Genomic DNA, 18,010 nt, shown 5'->3' on the forward strand with positions numbered 1-18,010 from the left:
CGTATTAACGCAGTTGCAAGTTGCAACAATGACGTGCTCGGTGGTAGTATTTCCAGGGTGTCAAACATTTCCTAAATTTCGATTGTTATCAAAATACCTCTCTAAAAAACGGTGGTTGTTTACAAATAGGCGCTGTTTACAAATTGCGATATATAAAAAGCCAAAATTCCGCCACTCGTCTATGCCTACACATTGCGATCTACCTACGCCCTGCCCTCGATCCGCGTAGATCCTGAATTGCGTAGCAGTGTACGGGGTGCATCTCACTCGACGGGCTAGAAGCTCTTAGTTATGATTATACCATTTGCGGTCAAAATAGCAATATAATAAAATGTGTGGTATATTCTTCATAAGTAAAACCAACTACACACTAGGTTCGAATTAATTTTACATAGCAAACTGGCGTGTATCCACGACTTCGTTCGCGTCGAATTAATAATGGCGAATTTCTAATGAGTGATAAAGCAAAACAAAATTTCCATTAACATACAAACTGGATAAAATTTTTCTCACATTTGCCAAAATAAACTTTCTAACGTCGAGCAGATTAAGCAGAATCTATTGGTTAATCATTTACTCAACTTTTGGAACACCCTGTATGATTTTTAAAAATTTCAAGAGAAATATGTAAAAAACAAAATAAATTATGCGTGTCCAGTAGTTTCCAAGCGTTTTCCCGAAGACTAACCGTTTTTTTTTTAAATAGCAAATAATATTGCCAATATTTGAGGGGCGTTTTCACCCTGTTGGAATTTGAGATTCGAAACCCCCCTCCTTATCAGACCTCAACCCCACAGTCAATCCGTTTGCAAAAAATCAACTTTAAACGTCCAGCAGTATAAGCAGAATAGTGATTGATTACCAATGGTCATATTTTGCTGGAAGAGCACTTACTGTATATATTTTTTTAAAATCTTAGCAAAATATGTAAAACAACATAATGAAATATACGTGTTTTAAAAGAGTTTTCCAGAAAAACTCACCGGTTTTACACTAAATAAAAGTATTCTAATATTTCCAGAGTAGTTTCACTTGCCAAATTCGAGTTTCGAAAAATCCCTTATCGAACCTCTACACACTTCTAAAAGTCAATCCGTTTTTCAAAATCAACTTTTTACGTCAAGGGCTTTTAAGCAGGATCGTGATTAATCAATGACCAAGATTTTTTAAAACACCCTGTATACATTTTTAAAATCTTAAAATATTATTCCACGAAGGTACAGAATGAAATATTAAATACCTAAATGTTAAGGCTTAAAGAAGTAGAGTAAATTGCTGAACACAGCGCCATGTCTCTCGACCTCCGTCCGTTATGCTCGTAGCAGGTTGAAAAACAATATGTATCTAAAATAACTGATGGCGTTATTCCCCAAACTGTTTCGAACCTCCATCGACAATCGACCGATGCAGCAGCGTTCCTTTCCCACTCTGATTATCTTGACCGCCGCCCTGTTATGCTCGCAACGGGTTGAAACTGTAACATATCTAAAATGACTGCTCCAGCCAGTTTGCGAGGCTAAAATGAGTGCTTCTCCAATCCATCGACAATCGACCGATGCAGCAGCGTTCCCACTCCTGTTATCTCCACCGCCAAGCGTTGTACTTTTGGCTGTTTCAAAGAGCCTTAAGCACAACATATCCTATTATTTTTTAAACGGTAAAATGCGACCATCGGTATCGACAGAAGCAGCTACGTTCGCCGTAGCACCGTTGTCCGTTGTCTCGCCGCCTGTATTATCGATGGTTGACGAAATAACATGTTCTCCATCCATACTAGTTGTTTTCAGGTGCTTCCGAGGCAGCATAGAGATTTCATTAATTGGTGATGCAGGCGCCGACTTCGTTTTTCGTTTCACGAGCGGCCGATCTCTACGTGTCGTTATTTTATATCTGTTATTTTTTAGAAGTAGTAACGGTTGCGTTATGTTATTTATAAATAATTGTTATAAAATAACAGATAGTTAAATAACAACCCATCACTAATATGATTGATGACGTGCGTCGGAAAATGTTTTGGATTATACATTGTAATTATCGCTCTGAATCGAGATTATTACGAATAGACTTTTTCTTCGGAAACTGGTGGTGGGCTAGGAAATCTCCGGCCTTTGTCGCTATGAATTAAGCCAGAGGAAAATAAAAATGAGGGCTTATATCGTGTCGTGTTACGCTCCGATGAGATCGTCGGCCTGATGGTGAAAAAGCATATCCCTCTCTCTCTCTGTCGGTTTATAAGGGATTTAGGTAACGTGGATGACAAATGTTCCCAGTTATTGTTAGTATAATATATATTTTTTCCGGCGAAGTTATTCAGGGCGATGCCGGAAGTGGGTTTTATTGGTGAAATCCTAAAGAAATAAATATATACAATTGAACCAGAAAGTCTGGTAAATATGTTCTTTTGAAGATAAACAGTTATTAATATACAGGGTGTCAAAAAATAGTGTATCTAAGTTCGGTGGGTAATTCTACAGATAAAAATAAAATAAAAAGTTTCTAGGAACGTATGCCCTAAAAAGCCCTCGAAATGGCTGTAAATTCTTCGGGAAGCATAAGTTAAATAAAAATAATATATTTTGTTTATTTGCATTGGTATACCGTTTTTCTTGAAATTTACTACTCTACAGTTGATGTAAATAATAACTGTTTATATACAGGCTTGTTCACCACATACGACACGGAGTATTGTAGCTAAACGATGAGATTTTTACAAATTGTAAGTTTTGGATTCATTGAAAGACTATTAGAGCTACAATTTAAAAATATTTTTACAAGATACAGAATGTCCCAAATAAATAAAAAATATCAAAGTTGTATTTTTTTAAACGGAACACCCTGTGTATTAATACATTTTTAGTTTCTACGATTAAAATAAAGGTAAATTTGATTAAGGTTTATTACACTTAAACCTTACCGTTTTTGAAATATTTTCAATTTTGCGAAATTGCAGTATAAATTTTAACGCTTCATTTCTCTGAGAATATCAAAGTTTTTAATACTAAATATTTACTGAAGTTTATTTATTGATCAGTTATTGTGTTGCAATAATAAAAATTATACTACCTTATACAGAGTGTCTAAAAATCTATTTTAAATAATTACTAGCTTTAAACGGCAATAACTTATTTAATTTAAATAGTACACCCTGTATATTTTATGAGAATCAGATGCACAATTTAATTGTCTATCAAATTGTATTATACCACTTCTTACCTATTCCTTCAAGTTTTCGTAGAAAATGCATTTTCTTATAATTTAGACCTCATTTATCAATATACCCATGGAATATTGACATTTTAGATTGTTTTTAAAACAACAAAATGTACAGGCTAGTAATATTATCGCTTTTAGTAAAACGATAATATTACTAGCCCATTTGTATGCAAAAAGAAAACTATTTAAATCTTTATAAAAGTGTATACCATTAATTAAATATACCACCAGTATTTCCGCCCAAATACTAATTAACTACATACTTGTGTTCGTTAATAAATTATTCTAAATAAATGTGGATTTGAATCAGAAATCAATATAATAATAAGTTATGAAAATGAACGTCTCTGTTGTTATAAGTAAGCATTTGTCAAAAAATTAAATATCATTTTTAAGGTGTTACTTTTTACCACATTGTCTAATACACATACATAATTCAGTTTTTTAGTATTTGAAGCAATTATTATTAATCAACGCAAACAGTCAATTAATGTAGTTTGAATACTGGAATCATATGAACTGGTCCTCTTTAACAAATATTTAAACCGTTTTTTTTTTATTTTTTAATGAAATCGTTAAAAATTTGGTACATCTTTAAAAATAATCTAAAATGTCAGTATTCCATGGGTATATTGATAAATGAGTTCTAAATTACAAGAAAATGCATTTTCTACGGAAACTTGAAGAGATAGGTAAAAAAATTTTTTGATAGACAATTAAATTGTGCATCTGATGCCCATAAAATATACAGGGTGTTCCATTTAAATTAAACAAGTTATTGCCGTTGAAATCTAGTAATTATTTAAAATAAATTTTTAGACACTTTGTATAAGGTAGTAAATTTGTTATTATTGCAACACAATAACTGATCAACTGATCAATAAATAAATTTCAATAAATATTTAGTATTAAAAACTTTGATACCCTCGGAGAAATGAAGTCTTAAAATTTATACTGCAATTTCACAAAATTGAAAATATTTCAAAAACGGTAAGGTTTAAGTGTAATAAACCTTAATCAAATTTACCTTTATTTTAATCGTAGAAATTAAAAATGTAATAATATACAAGGTGTTCCGTTTAAAAAAATATAACTTTGATATTTTTTATTTATTTGGGACACTCTGTATCTTAAAGTAAAAATATTTATTTTTATATTGTAGCTATAATAGTCCTTCATCAAACCCAAAACTTACAATTTGTAAAAATCTCATCGTTTCGCTACAATACTCCGTGTCGTATCTGGTGAACAACCCTGTATACTTTAAAAAATGATACATCATTGAAAATAAAATGTTAAGCTGCGAACGCCTGTAGAGACGAGATCAGGTACACGCACTCTTTAAAGACAAGGAAAATTAAATTTTCCACATAAATACACTTCACTTCGAATATCGCAAACATACGTGGCATTTGCCAGATCCAATTTTCCTTGTTTTCACATAGAACCGCTCGAAAACACAACGACACGTGCGGAAATTACCTTTCGGAGACGAATTACCATCAAAAAGCGACTTCCGTATTTACTGCATTACCTCGTGCAAGTGAAAACTTGCCTGGCGCTGCGGGCGAGCTAACGAACATTTTCCGGTGCGGAAAACTCGGAAAATAAGATTATAAAAGCTATTGTCGCAGAGCCCAAGCGATTCTATTAGTCGTCGTTTCAATTTTATGTTAAAGTAAGACCCCTCGATGCTAAAAGTCCGCTTTTTTGGTTTTCCGGTACTTAACAGTCTTTGTTTTGTTACATTTTCTTTATGGTTTGCCTAATCCATTTATCAACCGGTCGAAAATAAAATATTTAAACTTCCAATTTGGGAATTTTAAACAGATATTACCAGAATTGCTTAAGAGTCCATTTCATTAGTCCGAAAAAGTAGCAATATAAGCCTTTGACGTTTTATGTAAAACTGACTAGGTATTTTTACACAAATGAAGAAGGAAATTAAATATAAAGAATTATACTCTATCCGTATTGTAGCACATTTTTAGACAACTTCTTTATTTTTAAGATTTTGATGGTCAAAGATCAACAAAATATTCCTTATTTTTGGACTAAATTTTCTCGAAAATAAAGACATAATTATTAATTCCGTTACAATACGGAAATAGATTGAAGTTTTCTGTTTACAGTGATATATAATTTATATGGTTTTGTAACAAATTGCTTGCTGTTCTATTGCAAATACTGAAGCTCGCTGTAAACCTTAATCAAAGCACATGTGTTTAGAATTTTGGGTGTGGCTTAACACGACAGGATCGGGCTAAACCTTAGGCAGATTTCTGAAATATAATATATATTTCCTTCGGCCCCACACCTGCTAAAACTGGCTAGTTATTTTTACCCAAATGAAGAAGGAAATTAAAAGTAAAGGATTATACTATATCCGTATATTTTTCAATTATGAAAATTACGATTAATTTATAAAATTAGATAAATTATACTGTAGATTGACTTGAAATTTGATCACAAGTTGACCACAAGCTTAATATAATCTCTTTTTCAATATTTGATAATGTCATTGACGTACCTTCAGAGTCTGCGTAAAAACATAAAAAATGAGCGTTAAATAAATAAATATGGGTAATTACGCAAACATTATTTAGGAATTAAATAAACAGAAGTTAAATGGCATGATATAAAATATAATATGTATAAGTCGGCAGGCTGGATATGGAATAGGTTGTAACGTAATTTAGTATATCCTATATATTTTAAATTGTATTTTCAGGTATATCAGGGTTACAAGGAAGGTATTGAAGACAGTGCCCTAGTACTCTTACAAACGTTCATGGGCTTCGCTTCTGCCCTAGGCTGTGTCGGTTTTGGTCTGATCACTGTCAGACCTAGTTCCCAATGTCTGATCTCGAGGCAGTACCTCTGCCAGACAGCATTAATAGGAATAGGTAAGTACATTAAAAAAATCCTTAAATATAAAAACAAATACAACAATAACTATAGGAATATACTGCTCATAAAATAAGGTATTACAAAACTTTGCTTTTTATCTCTCTTCAGTCCTGACCCCCATTAGGGAGCGTAGTGGTCAGCGTAACATCATGGATGATATTTCTCCATGCGCCTCTGTCTTTTGTCATCTCGATGACATCATGCATTGGCTTGCTACAGCTAGTCGTGATCTGGTCTATCTATCGAGTTGGAGAGAGGCCACGTGGTCTACGTCCCTCCACCTTGCCTTGAATTATGAGTCTTTCCATATTGTCCGGACTTTTCTTCATTATATGTCCAAAATATTTTAGTTGTTTTAGTCGGATTTTACAGGAAAGCCTGTTAGTAATATTAAGTTCATTTATAATGGAAACGTTTGTACGGCGTTCAGTCCTTTATCTATTTAGTGCTTTATTATTATTATTATTAAAAACTCATACCTACATCGAAAATATTAGCCATTAAGTTCATTTATAAGAAACGTTTATACGGCGTTCACTCCATGGGATACGGAGCATACGTCTATAACAATACATCTCGGTAACATCGATCTTCTTACGTTCCGCCTGCCTGAGAGTCCACGATTCGCAGCCATACTTCAATATTGGGAGTACCGAACAATTGACTAGCCGGTTTTTGATGGCTTTTGCAATCTGGCGGTCTTTCCAGATCTTGGTCAGTCTCCCAACAGCTACCTTTGCCATGTTGCACCTACGCTTCACCTCTTCTTCCGATGTGCCGGTATTTGTCAATAGTGATCCCAAGTATACGTATGACATACTTCAAAGTGGTCGATATGACTTTTATTTGGATGGTTGTTATGTTTCCTATCAACTATCATGATTTTGGTTTTTTGTGTATTTAGTTCCAGAGCGAGCCGATTGCTTTCATTTTCTACCTTATTTACTAAATTGATTAACTCTTCTTGAATGCTAGAGAGTAGTGCTGTATCATCTGCAAAGCGTAGATGATTTATTTTTTGGCCATTTATTGAAACGCCTCCTTCCTATGTTTCTAGCGACCTTCTCATGATGTATTCTCCGTATATGTTAATTAGTTGAGGAGACAATAATATACACCCCTGTCTGACTCCTTGTTCAAGGGAAAATTCCTTTGAAGCTGAATCCAGTATTCTAACTGATCCTGTAGTGTGCTGATACAAATCGGATGATAAGTGAAAAAAGGTGTTGCGGTACCCCCATTTCCTTTAAGATTTTCCACAGGTGATGCCATCTGACTTTATCAAAACCTTTTTTTATAGTCTACGAAACAAATATAAAGAGAGACTTCCCTTGCTTTCTCTACGATTTGGCGCATATTCAGAATATGTTCTCGAGTGCCCCTGCCCTTGGTGAAACCTGCTTGTTCTGCTGGAATTTTTCTTTCTAGAAATGTTTTCAGTCTTTCATTTATAATTTGCAACATTACTTTACAGGCATGTGAGATGGGGAAATTGTACGATAGTTGCTGCACTTATGTATGCTCCCTTTCTTGTGGAGAGTGAAGAGTGTCATGGTGGAGTGTGTCCAGTCGTCGGGCCATTCTCCTGTGTGCCATATTTTATTACAGATCAGATGAAGCATTTCTAATCCAGGTTCTTTAACGGCTTTTATTATTTCTGCTGTCATTAGGTCTGAACCTGGTGCTTTATGGTATTTTAATTTCTTTATGGCCAATTCAACTTCACTTTAAGGATGTCCGGTTCTTTCTCTGAATTTTCGTGGTGGTCGACATAGTTATATTCTTCACTGTCTTTGTATAAATCTTCGCAATATGATCTCCACACCTCAATAATGTATTCTTTTTTGGTTCTTAAAGTTCCATTTTGATCTTCGATTGCCCAATTTCTGGCTTTAAGGTCCCTGGTAATATATTTTATTTTTTTGAAGAGGTCTCTTGGTTGGTTATTTAGAATGTGTCCCTCGATTTCTTTGCATATATCAGAGTAAAATTGTTGTTTGTCTCTTCTTGCTCCTTGCTTTATTGCCTTATTCAGGTATTTTAGTTCTTCTTTCTCTTCTTCTGTATGTATGCCTTTCCGGTGGAGAAGTCTTCTGTCTTCGATGATCTGGAATGTCTCGTTCGATAACCAGTGTTTTCGTTTTACTGCTTTTTTGCTAGTTCTTGCTTTTTATACCATCCCCTATATTATATTTTCTCGATTATGTTCACAGGTATATCTCTATTAGCTCTGAGTGCCGTTCAGGGCTATCACGGTTACGTTCTCTTCGTCTGGCTGTACGGAATATGCCTGGGCGGCTTCACGTACTCCCTGAAGATGTTCGCCTTGGAACGAATTCGAAACAAGCACTTCACGAAAGCGTGGAGCTTCATACAGGGCGCCAAATCCATACCGGTACTTCTGGGTATACCCATTACGGGGTACATCAATCAGACCTATCCCAAGGCTGGGTACTACTTTAGTTTCTGCACTGCTCTCATAGGTAAGTTAATTTATTTAGGTAACAACCGTACAATAAAAAATACGGCGTCAAGGACGGCTGGAAAATGAAAATCGATGATAATTTTGGAGATTTTCATAAAGATATTATACCTTGTATCTCAAAAGTTAAGATGATTACGACGTACATTCATATGAAGTTTTTTTTCCTAGAATAAGTCCGTGCACCTGAAAAATGTAAAATAATATTTCTATATACAAACGAAATTTTATTTTATTATACTTATTCTTCGTTTTAAATATAATGTATAATTAATTACTTTTATATGTAGCTCAATAATTGAAATAATTAATATTTATTTATTGAAATATTCGAAATCATAATTTCGCAGTACACGATTCACATTTTATATTTTTTACCTATATTACTAGGAATTATATTTGGTAAAACGCTACTTTATTTTGTGTAGGACAAACACAATATTAAACGTAAATAATTTACGTGACCCTAATTAATAATAACTAAATTAAAATCGACCCGAACCAAAACCGGGGTTGAGCAATAAATTTTTGGTGACACTGGAAGAATTAGTTATACGTAGAGTAGTTATTTATGAGCTTTGGCCTATAATTATTTACATAGAACACTGCAAATATTTGTTTTTCTATAAACTTGCTTATTTTATAGTTATGACAATGGGAATAATCATAAAAAATATTTATCTAACAGCGCTTAAGAGTCCATTTCACTAGCCCACAAAAGTAGCAAAATAAGCGTTCGGCATTTAACGTTTTATGTAAAACTGGTTAGGTATTTTTACACAAATGAAGAAGGAAATTAAAGATAAAGGATTATACTATATCCGTATTGTAGCACATTTTTAGACAACTTCTTTATTTTTAAGATTTTGATGGTCAAACATCAACAACATATTCTTTATGTTTTGACTAAATTTTCTCGAAAATAAAAACTTAATTTAAAGTTCCGTTACAATACGGAAATAGATTGAAGTTTTGTGATTACAGTGATATATAACTTATATAGTTTATGGTTTGGTAACAAATTACTCGCTATTTTATGACAAATGCTGAAGCTCTGCAAATCCTAATCAAGCCTTAATCAAAGCACGTGTGTTTGGAATTTTGGGTGTGGCTTAACACGACAGGATCGGACTAAGCCTTTGGTAGATTTCTGAAATATAATATACAGGGTGTCCCAGAAATAAGTGCAAATATTTTAACTGGTAGTATAGTTCAACCCCAGAAACACGCCTATGAGGTTTTTTTTGCGAAAAAAAAGTGTTGAAAATTTAAAATTTTTCTTGACATTTTCCGGGAAATTTGAAAAAACTTTTTAGTGCCACTTGTTTATTCACCTGAGATTTCCCTATGGTGTATCTAAACCTTGCAGTGTTGTAACCTCCTATGTTATCCACATTCTACATAGTTCGGCGGAACATAGTTCTACATTTATAAATTCATAGACAAATTTCTACTCAAAAAATTAGGAATGTTAAATTTAATCTTTTATCAGTGCGCATTATTAATAATTATAGAAAAAAAAACACATTAATTATTTTTAGTAGTTACCCTCTCAATGAAAACTTAACAAAAACCACCGAAAATTAACTAAAACATTACGTTTACGACGTTTACGAAAATCTTTGTTATGCTGCAAAATAGCTTTATTTTGGAATAAATTTAATAAAATGATTCATATTATTCACAATCAGGTCACAAAAAGAAATTCCTAAAACGTTTATCGTAATTTAGAATTCAATTCAAGAAATTTAGAAAACAGCCCAACGAATAATTGATTCATTTTTGTTTTGTTTGTTTTCTTTCATGTTTCCCTGTTTTATTTGAACCACTGTTTTACAAAACACCTTGAAAAGCGTACATTACTTTGAATACCTTGCTGAATGAATAAATGTTGAGAATTATTGTCTCTTATCGCCACATTACGAATTACTTTCAATCTAAGAAAATACATGTTTCACTCAACAATTATTGACAACGTATTTTGTTTTTTCGCTATTTTTTCGATATATTTCGACAATTCCATCGACAGCCTAACCGGTCGTTCTTCTCTGGCCTAACCGTCAGCCAAGAACCGCCGCGTGTGAATTGGTCCTTTGAGTCGCCGGTCGCCGCGCCGTCGTGGCGGGCTTGCGTCAGACGATGATGTTAAGCAACGTTGCCGTAGTTACAACAATTTCAAATTCAAGACATTCGAAGCAATCAAATTCGTATTAAATTTTAAAAATAAAACAGAGAAACATGAAAGAAAATAAACAAAATAAAAATGAATTGGTTATTCGTCGGGCTGTTTTCGATGTATTGAATTCTGAATTACGATAAACATTTTTAGAAATTTCTTTTTTGTGACCTTATCAATAACAATTCATTTTGTGTTTTGTTTGTTTTCCCTTTCATGTTTTTCTGTTTTATTTTTAAAATTTAATAAGAATTTGATTGCTTCGAGTGTCTTGAATTTGAAATTGTTGAAACTACGGCAACCTCGCATGACGCAAGCTCGACACGGCGCGGCGGCGCGACAAAGGAGCAGTTACCAGTGATGCGCCGCTCTCTTGGCCGGCGGCCGACGCGACGATTGGGCTGTCGATGGAATTGAAATATGTACATAGAAAAAATAGCGAAAAAACAAAATACGTATTTAAAATTGTTGAGTGAAACATGTATTTTCTTAGATTGAAAGTAGTTCGGAAAGTGGCGGTAAGAGACAATAATTCTCAACATTTATTTTTTAAATTTTCAAAGTTAAATAACTCGGTTATTTTCAATTTATTTTAAAAATGGTAAAGAGAAAATATGTTTATTTTGACCAGATCCACCACCCCTTAAAATATCTGCACTCATTTCTGTGACACCCTGTATACTTCCTTCGGCCATACATCCGCTTTACCCGAGCCCTGAGAAGGCCCCGAACAGTACAGCGTAATAGACTCCTTAAGACAGTAAATGAACATTACAAAAACAGATATTTTAAAGTAAATTGTTGTGCATTTTCTATAATTAGAATTGGTACGAAAATAAATAATTGTTATCCGAAAATGGGCAATAAAAATTAAATAATATCAGAGATTAAGAGATTATACCGTGAGAAAATTTGCGGTGAACAGGCAGTTCTAAAAAGTTTTCGAAAAATATACAGGGAAATTTAAAAGAAAATGCACGATTTTTAACATCTTTTTTGCGAAAAAAAATACAGACGTGTTCCTGGGGTCGAAATATACCTCCCCTGAAAATATTTGCACTTATTTAAGACTCACCCGGTATAGTTTTCGTTTTCTTAAATAAACCATCAGTTGTCATATATTTGTGGCTCTTTTTAAATTTTACCTCAGGGACTTTAGGTAGTTTCCATCACAAGTGAACACACGTTCTCAGAAGGGTGTAAACTTTACAAAACAATAGACCCTTCATTCGCGCAAAGTTTCAAAGCCAGCGAGAGTGCTTTTAAGCTCCCTATAATACTCTTCAATCGCTTTAGACCCTTATCGAAAAGCTAACGTCAAGTGGTGTGTAGTTAAAAATTAAGTACAGAAGTTTTATCAACGATGATCCTAAGACAAAAGTTTTCTTATGGAAATACATCCTCACAGGTTACAGATTATCCCGTACCCAGCTGCACAACTTTGCATATTTTAGCCCACGGCCACACAGAAAGTTTTTTTCGATTTGTGTCCATTAAAAACACGCAAAAGACGCGGCAGGTCTGCAGTTTCTATCAAGATGTCAATTAGTAACGTCGCAAGCTCGTGAATTCCCGGCCCGTTCAACAATCAATCCTGTGAGAGAGAGATAGGCGAGATCGGCGCGGTTAGCGTTGACGAGACGAAGATAGAAGATGCTGGGATTGAATTGTGGACGGGCCGGGGCATATATTCGGCGACAAACACAATCTACTGCTAGTGCCAGTGGTGTGTGTAAAAATAATAATTATTATTTGCCATTTATTTTACGAATTTTAGTTTATATGTGTATAGTTTTTTTTATGTTGTAGTGTTGTGGTCACTTGTTATAATTATAATATAATAAATAATCATAATTATATAATAGAATAGTAAATATTACTAGTTGCTAACGCAATTTTAGGACATGATTTATGAAACTTTTTGGAGTGAAACTTCTTTACGCGAGCTGGGAGTAAAAATTCAAGGCCGTGACATACGAGCTAGCGAGACGGCCCTGACACACACGAGCTAGTTGTAACGAAACGTGTTAACGGCTTAGAAATACGTAGTGACGCAACCAAGGGCGTAGATAAGGGGGGGGGGTACTGAGGGACAGTGCCCCCCCCCTGACGCTTGACGAGATACGAGAATTGAAATAGTCATTGACTATGAAAGGATTTTTTTTAATTAATATCCGACATATAAGAACACTTTGTATGCTTTTAATTATGTTGATTTATCGTTTATAATATGTTCGACCTAATTAAAAGCACACAAAGTGTTCTTATTGGCCAGGACAGATTAGTAGGGTTAACTCTAATCAATATCCATAAAGATATTGAAATAAATGTTGATGCTGTTATTGATAGGTAAAACCAAACAGTGTACTAGGAAACGTAGGCCAAACCAAACAGCGTACTAGAAAACTTGATTTTGTTTTGTAGTTTTATTTACAGTTTTTATAGTTTTTTTTTGATAGTTTAGATTTTTTTATTTATAGTTTATAGAAAATTAACTAATAAACGTCGTTGTTTCATTTTTGTGTATGTTATTTACAAATCTATATTTTAATTTTTGTGTTATGTTTTATCTTTTTGAAGACAAAAAAAAAATCGCCGTCGTTTTAATTCGACAAAAAAATTCCGACGGTGATTTTTTTTGCGACTTAATCATAGTACCACCCCCATAGCATACACCTATCTACGCCCCTGGACGCGACGTGTATTTGTGACCAGTCCACGTGTTTATAAAAAATATTGATATTTTAATACAAATTTTGTAAAATTGAATCAAATTATTACGTGTAAAAAACCATTTGTTACACGTAAAAAACTATTTTTATTGTATTACGCGAATAAAACTGTTACACGTAAAAAACTATTTTTCAAAAACTTATTGTTTCTGATAAAAAAAAAATTACCAAAATAAAATATTTTTTACGTGTAAAAAACTATTTGTTACATGTAAAAAAAACTATTTTTTTGACGCATCAAAAACTATTTTTACGCGTAAGAAAATATTCCTTTAATTCCTTTATAATTCCTTTTTCCTAATTAATATTCCTTTTTTTTAATTTATTACTTTTTCAACATTTCAAACTACACTTTTTCAAACATTACCTTCAAATTTTTGAATTTAATAGAATATTCCTAAACAGTAGATGTTTATATATTATACAAGGTGTCCCAGAAATAAGTACAAGTATTTTAACTAGTAGTATAGTTCAACCCCAGAAACACGTCTATGAGGTTTTTTTCGCGAATTTTTTTTTTTTTAAATTCGGAGTTTTTTTAAAAAAAATTTTGGATTTTTTTAGTTTTTAGTTAAAAAACATAATTTCTTGATAATATGACAACATAGGTAGTAGATTAAATTTGCAAGAAAGAAAATCCAGAAAAGATCCAGTGGTTCTAAAAATTTGCGCAAAAAATTTTTTTTTTTCGGAAATTTTCAAAGTAAAATAACTTCGTTATTTTGGACTTATTTGAAAAACGATAAAGAGAAAATATGTTTCTTTTATCGAGATCTACCACCCCTTAAAATACTTGCACTTATTTCTGGGACACCCTGTATAAAAAATATTTTTAGATAATACTAAAAAAAAATGCATACTATTTAATTTATTTTGAAAATATAACGTCCGCCTATAACGGGGTCTCATCTTAGAAATACCTAAAGACGCTACAGAAAACAAACTGATTTGTTTCCATTTGCGTTTTTTGCGAGACACGCCGAACGCTACACGCTTTTGATGGGGCCACTCCTATATAATCCTGTTATTTTGTTTTAGTCGCTAAAGACGTTTCACGCTAAAAACGCTTTCTGTTTGGCCGTGGGCTAAGAGAGTTTACACCAATTCATTTAATTAGACACCTTGAATTCTGAATAAGGCATTAGGGATATTAAATTTTCAGGTGCCAGTTTGATGTTCCTGGTCGGTACTAGAAAAGAACATGTCAACGTCAGCTTGCAAGCCAGTCCCGCTGTTGCCAACAATTGTACCGCGATGCCAACAAACAACCTGCAGGAGTGCGTCTGCAATTTGGCCACCTACAACGGCATATGCGTGGCAGCTCCAGAAATCCTGCCCTACAATTTTTGCCGGCAGGGCAGCAACCATTACGAGAGGATATTCACCAACTGCGAGGATTACCATAACAAAACGCAAGTGAATAATTTTCACAGGTGAGTGTAATTAAAGATTCGTATACGCTAAAGAAATCGAAAAAAATACTTTTAACACTCATACGCCGCGGAAGCTCCAAGTAGAACGACAGTTTTCATTGAAATGAAATTTTGTGAGCATGTGTAGGTTAATTCAGAGCACTTTTTAAAAATATAGAGAGTTCTACAGGGTGTCCCCAAAAAAAGTTACATATCAAAGTTGTGTTTTTTGTAATGGAACACCCTATATATTAATTGATTTTCGGATTCTGGGAGAAAAATAAAGGTGAGTTTTATAAGAGAAGTATATGACTAAAATGTAAGGTTTTTGACATATTTAACATTTTCTAAAAATAAAGAACAATATTTTTAAATTACCAATAACAGCTACCTAAATTGGAATTTACCCGGTATAGCGTAATATATAGTTAAATTAACTATTATTGTACTTTAAATCAAATTAAAACTTGATCCAAAATGTTATACAGGGTGATCCAAAATTAATATTGAACATTGGTAACCTTTAAAAGAATATTACTCTTCTATTTTAAATGGAACACCCAGTATATTATTCCGATATTCAATGGAGAATGCATGTCTCTTCAAAACACTATTAAGGTTGCCTACCACTCAAACAAAGATTTTCCTAGATATTTTCATTTAACGATTTTATCTGAGTAGATCTTTATTATTTGACAAAATCTAGGTGGCTGGTGATACGTCTGACGTTACTTCAACATACCTGTCTAATTAGTACAACTTTAACAACTAGTTATCATTTTGTGTCAGTTAAAACAAAAAAAATCTCAGAAATTTGCCGAAAATGATGCAAACTTATTCTACATCAGAGAGAATTGATATGATTCTATTAGTTGGTGAATGCACACTGCACTAATTAATAGAATATTTATATGCTCCTGATTTTATCTAGTCTGTTTTTTTATGGGAATATGTTAAAGACAGTGTTTACAAAACTCGACCAACTATTGTCGACAACATGAGAGAAATTATTGTAGCTGCTTTTCGAGGCAGAATTCCACATATGCTTTTAAAAATGATCAGATCATTTTGAAAAGACAATAATTTTATACAGTTAACAGGAAAGGAAGCATTTTGGGCATTTGATTTCATCTAACTAATTTTTGTCACATAATTATAGGTTTATATCTAATTAAAGTTTAGTTTATCTAATTAATTAAGTAATTATAGGTTTATATCTAATTCTATAATAATTAAAATATATTTTAACGTATATCTTTTTATTACCGTTGAGTATTTTACTCTACAATCTTTAATTTTTGTTAAATTAACAAAAGGTATATCACACAGCAACCTAGATTTTTTCAAATAATAAAGATCTACTGACACAATATCAAAAAAATTAAAATATCTAGGAAAATCTTTGTCTGAGGGGTAGGCAACCTTAATGATATTTTGAAGATATATAAATTCCCCATTGAACACCGCAAAAATATACTGGGTGTTCCATTTAAAATAAAGGAGTTACTTGCTTTTAAAAGTGACTAATGTTCCAAATTAATTTTGTCTCACCCTGTATATCTTTTCAGATCAAATTTCAATTTGGTTTAACATACAATGGTTACTGTAATTAAATACCAGGCGACTATACAAGATCAACTAAAATTTAGGTAGCTGTTATCGAAATTTAAAATTTACTCTTTATTTTCACAAAATGTGAAATATGTCAAAATCCTTAGATTTTAGGTATATGCTTCTTTAATAAAACTCACCTTTATTTTTTTCCTAGAATCCGAAAATCAATTAATATATAGAGTGTTCCATTAGAAAAAGCCCAACTTTGATATGTAACTTATTTGGGGAACACCCTGTATAATTATATATATTTTTATAAAATGCTTTCAGTTAACCTACATATGCTGCCAAAATTCCATTTCGATATAAACTAGCGTTCTCCTTGGAGCTTCCGCGGCGTATGAGAGGCGCCACCCTGTACAGTTCATACCAAATAAACTTTTAGTCACGTGATTACGCTTGATTTGCACAGCGTTGCCCACTTTTATATATTGTCTTTTAATCAAAATACTTTAGGAAAATCTGTGCTGATAAAGATTTATTTGTTACAGACACTCCTATCGTCAAAAACCGGAACCAATCATCCAATACCTACCCAAGAGCCAAAGTTACGCGGCCAACATCGACCATTCGGCATACCACACGCCCAAACACCACGCGCACAACCACCATGACGTGGCCAGGTTCTCATCGTTACCCAGGCCACACCACCGGGGTATCCTGAGACCCAGCAAGAGCTTCCCGGAAGGACTAGCCAGGTGGGAGTACTGCGGCTCGTACAGGAGACCCATGCTGAGGAACGTACAGGTGATTGAACAGATTACCACCTCAGTTTAAGTTTGTCCTTTAATATCAACTGTCAATACTAAAGTAACATAAGAAATTATGTAGAAAATGATGCTTAACAGCCGCTAAAAATCTGTAGATTATTGTTTTACCAAATAGATAGATTACGATAAGTCCCAAGTCTAGTTCGTATCATTGTAAATTTCAAATTTTGTCAGATATTTACCCAAACAAAATCCTCTTATCAGTGAAGTTACATAAAAATAAGTCAGATTTTTATAATTGATTATATTTACAGATTATATAAAATAAAATGATATATACAATTTCTGAGACATTATATACACACATGGCCAAAATTATTGCATAGAACGATATTTTTATTTTATTTTGGACCTAATCTAAGTGCAACTAGGCTGTTATTATAAACAATACAACACAACAAAAACAAATTTCATTTTAAACAGAAAATATTGAAAACAATTTTAATTATTTCTCACAACTAATAGTCTGTATTGCCTCCTCGAGCTCGAGCCTCAATGCAAGCCGTGAGACGACGTGGCATGCTCTCAATTAAGTTGTCGAGAAGATGTTGAGGAATGACTTCCCATATTTCGCGCGCAGCAATTTTCAATTGATTTAAGGTTCGGGGGGGGGTCAGTCCTTTTGGCAATATGGCGTTTTAGCATGTCCCAAGCATGCTCGATCACATTCATATCTGGAGACGTCGGTGGCCACCACAGTT

At 33.3% G+C, this 18,010-nt stretch overlaps 1 protein-coding gene across 1 annotated transcript in view; it reads left to right on the forward strand.

Moving 5' to 3' along the window:
* LOC115884362 (monocarboxylate transporter 2-like) overlaps nucleotides 1-17,605 on the forward strand; it is a 129,821-nt gene extending 112,216 nt beyond the window's left edge. Inside the window, exons 7-10 of the mRNA XM_030902922.1 lie at nucleotides 5,945-6,119; nucleotides 8,337-8,606; nucleotides 14,676-14,946; nucleotides 17,031-17,605. Of these exons, the coding sequence (XP_030758782.1) occupies nucleotides 5,945-6,119; nucleotides 8,337-8,606; nucleotides 14,676-14,946; nucleotides 17,031-17,316 (1,002 nt within the window). The 3' untranslated portion in view covers nucleotides 17,317-17,605. The remainder of the gene's footprint in view (nucleotides 1-5,944; nucleotides 6,120-8,336; nucleotides 8,607-14,675; nucleotides 14,947-17,030) is intronic.
* The last annotated feature ends 405 nt before the right edge of the window (nucleotides 17,606-18,010 follow it).

The sequence above is a fragment of the Sitophilus oryzae genome, unplaced genomic scaffold, assembly GCF_002938485.1.
Source record: "Sitophilus oryzae breed Bouriz unplaced genomic scaffold, Soryzae_2.0 scaffold_227_pilon_pilon, whole genome shotgun sequence".
Classification (NCBI taxonomy): domain Eukaryota; kingdom Metazoa; phylum Arthropoda; class Insecta; order Coleoptera; family Curculionidae; genus Sitophilus; species Sitophilus oryzae.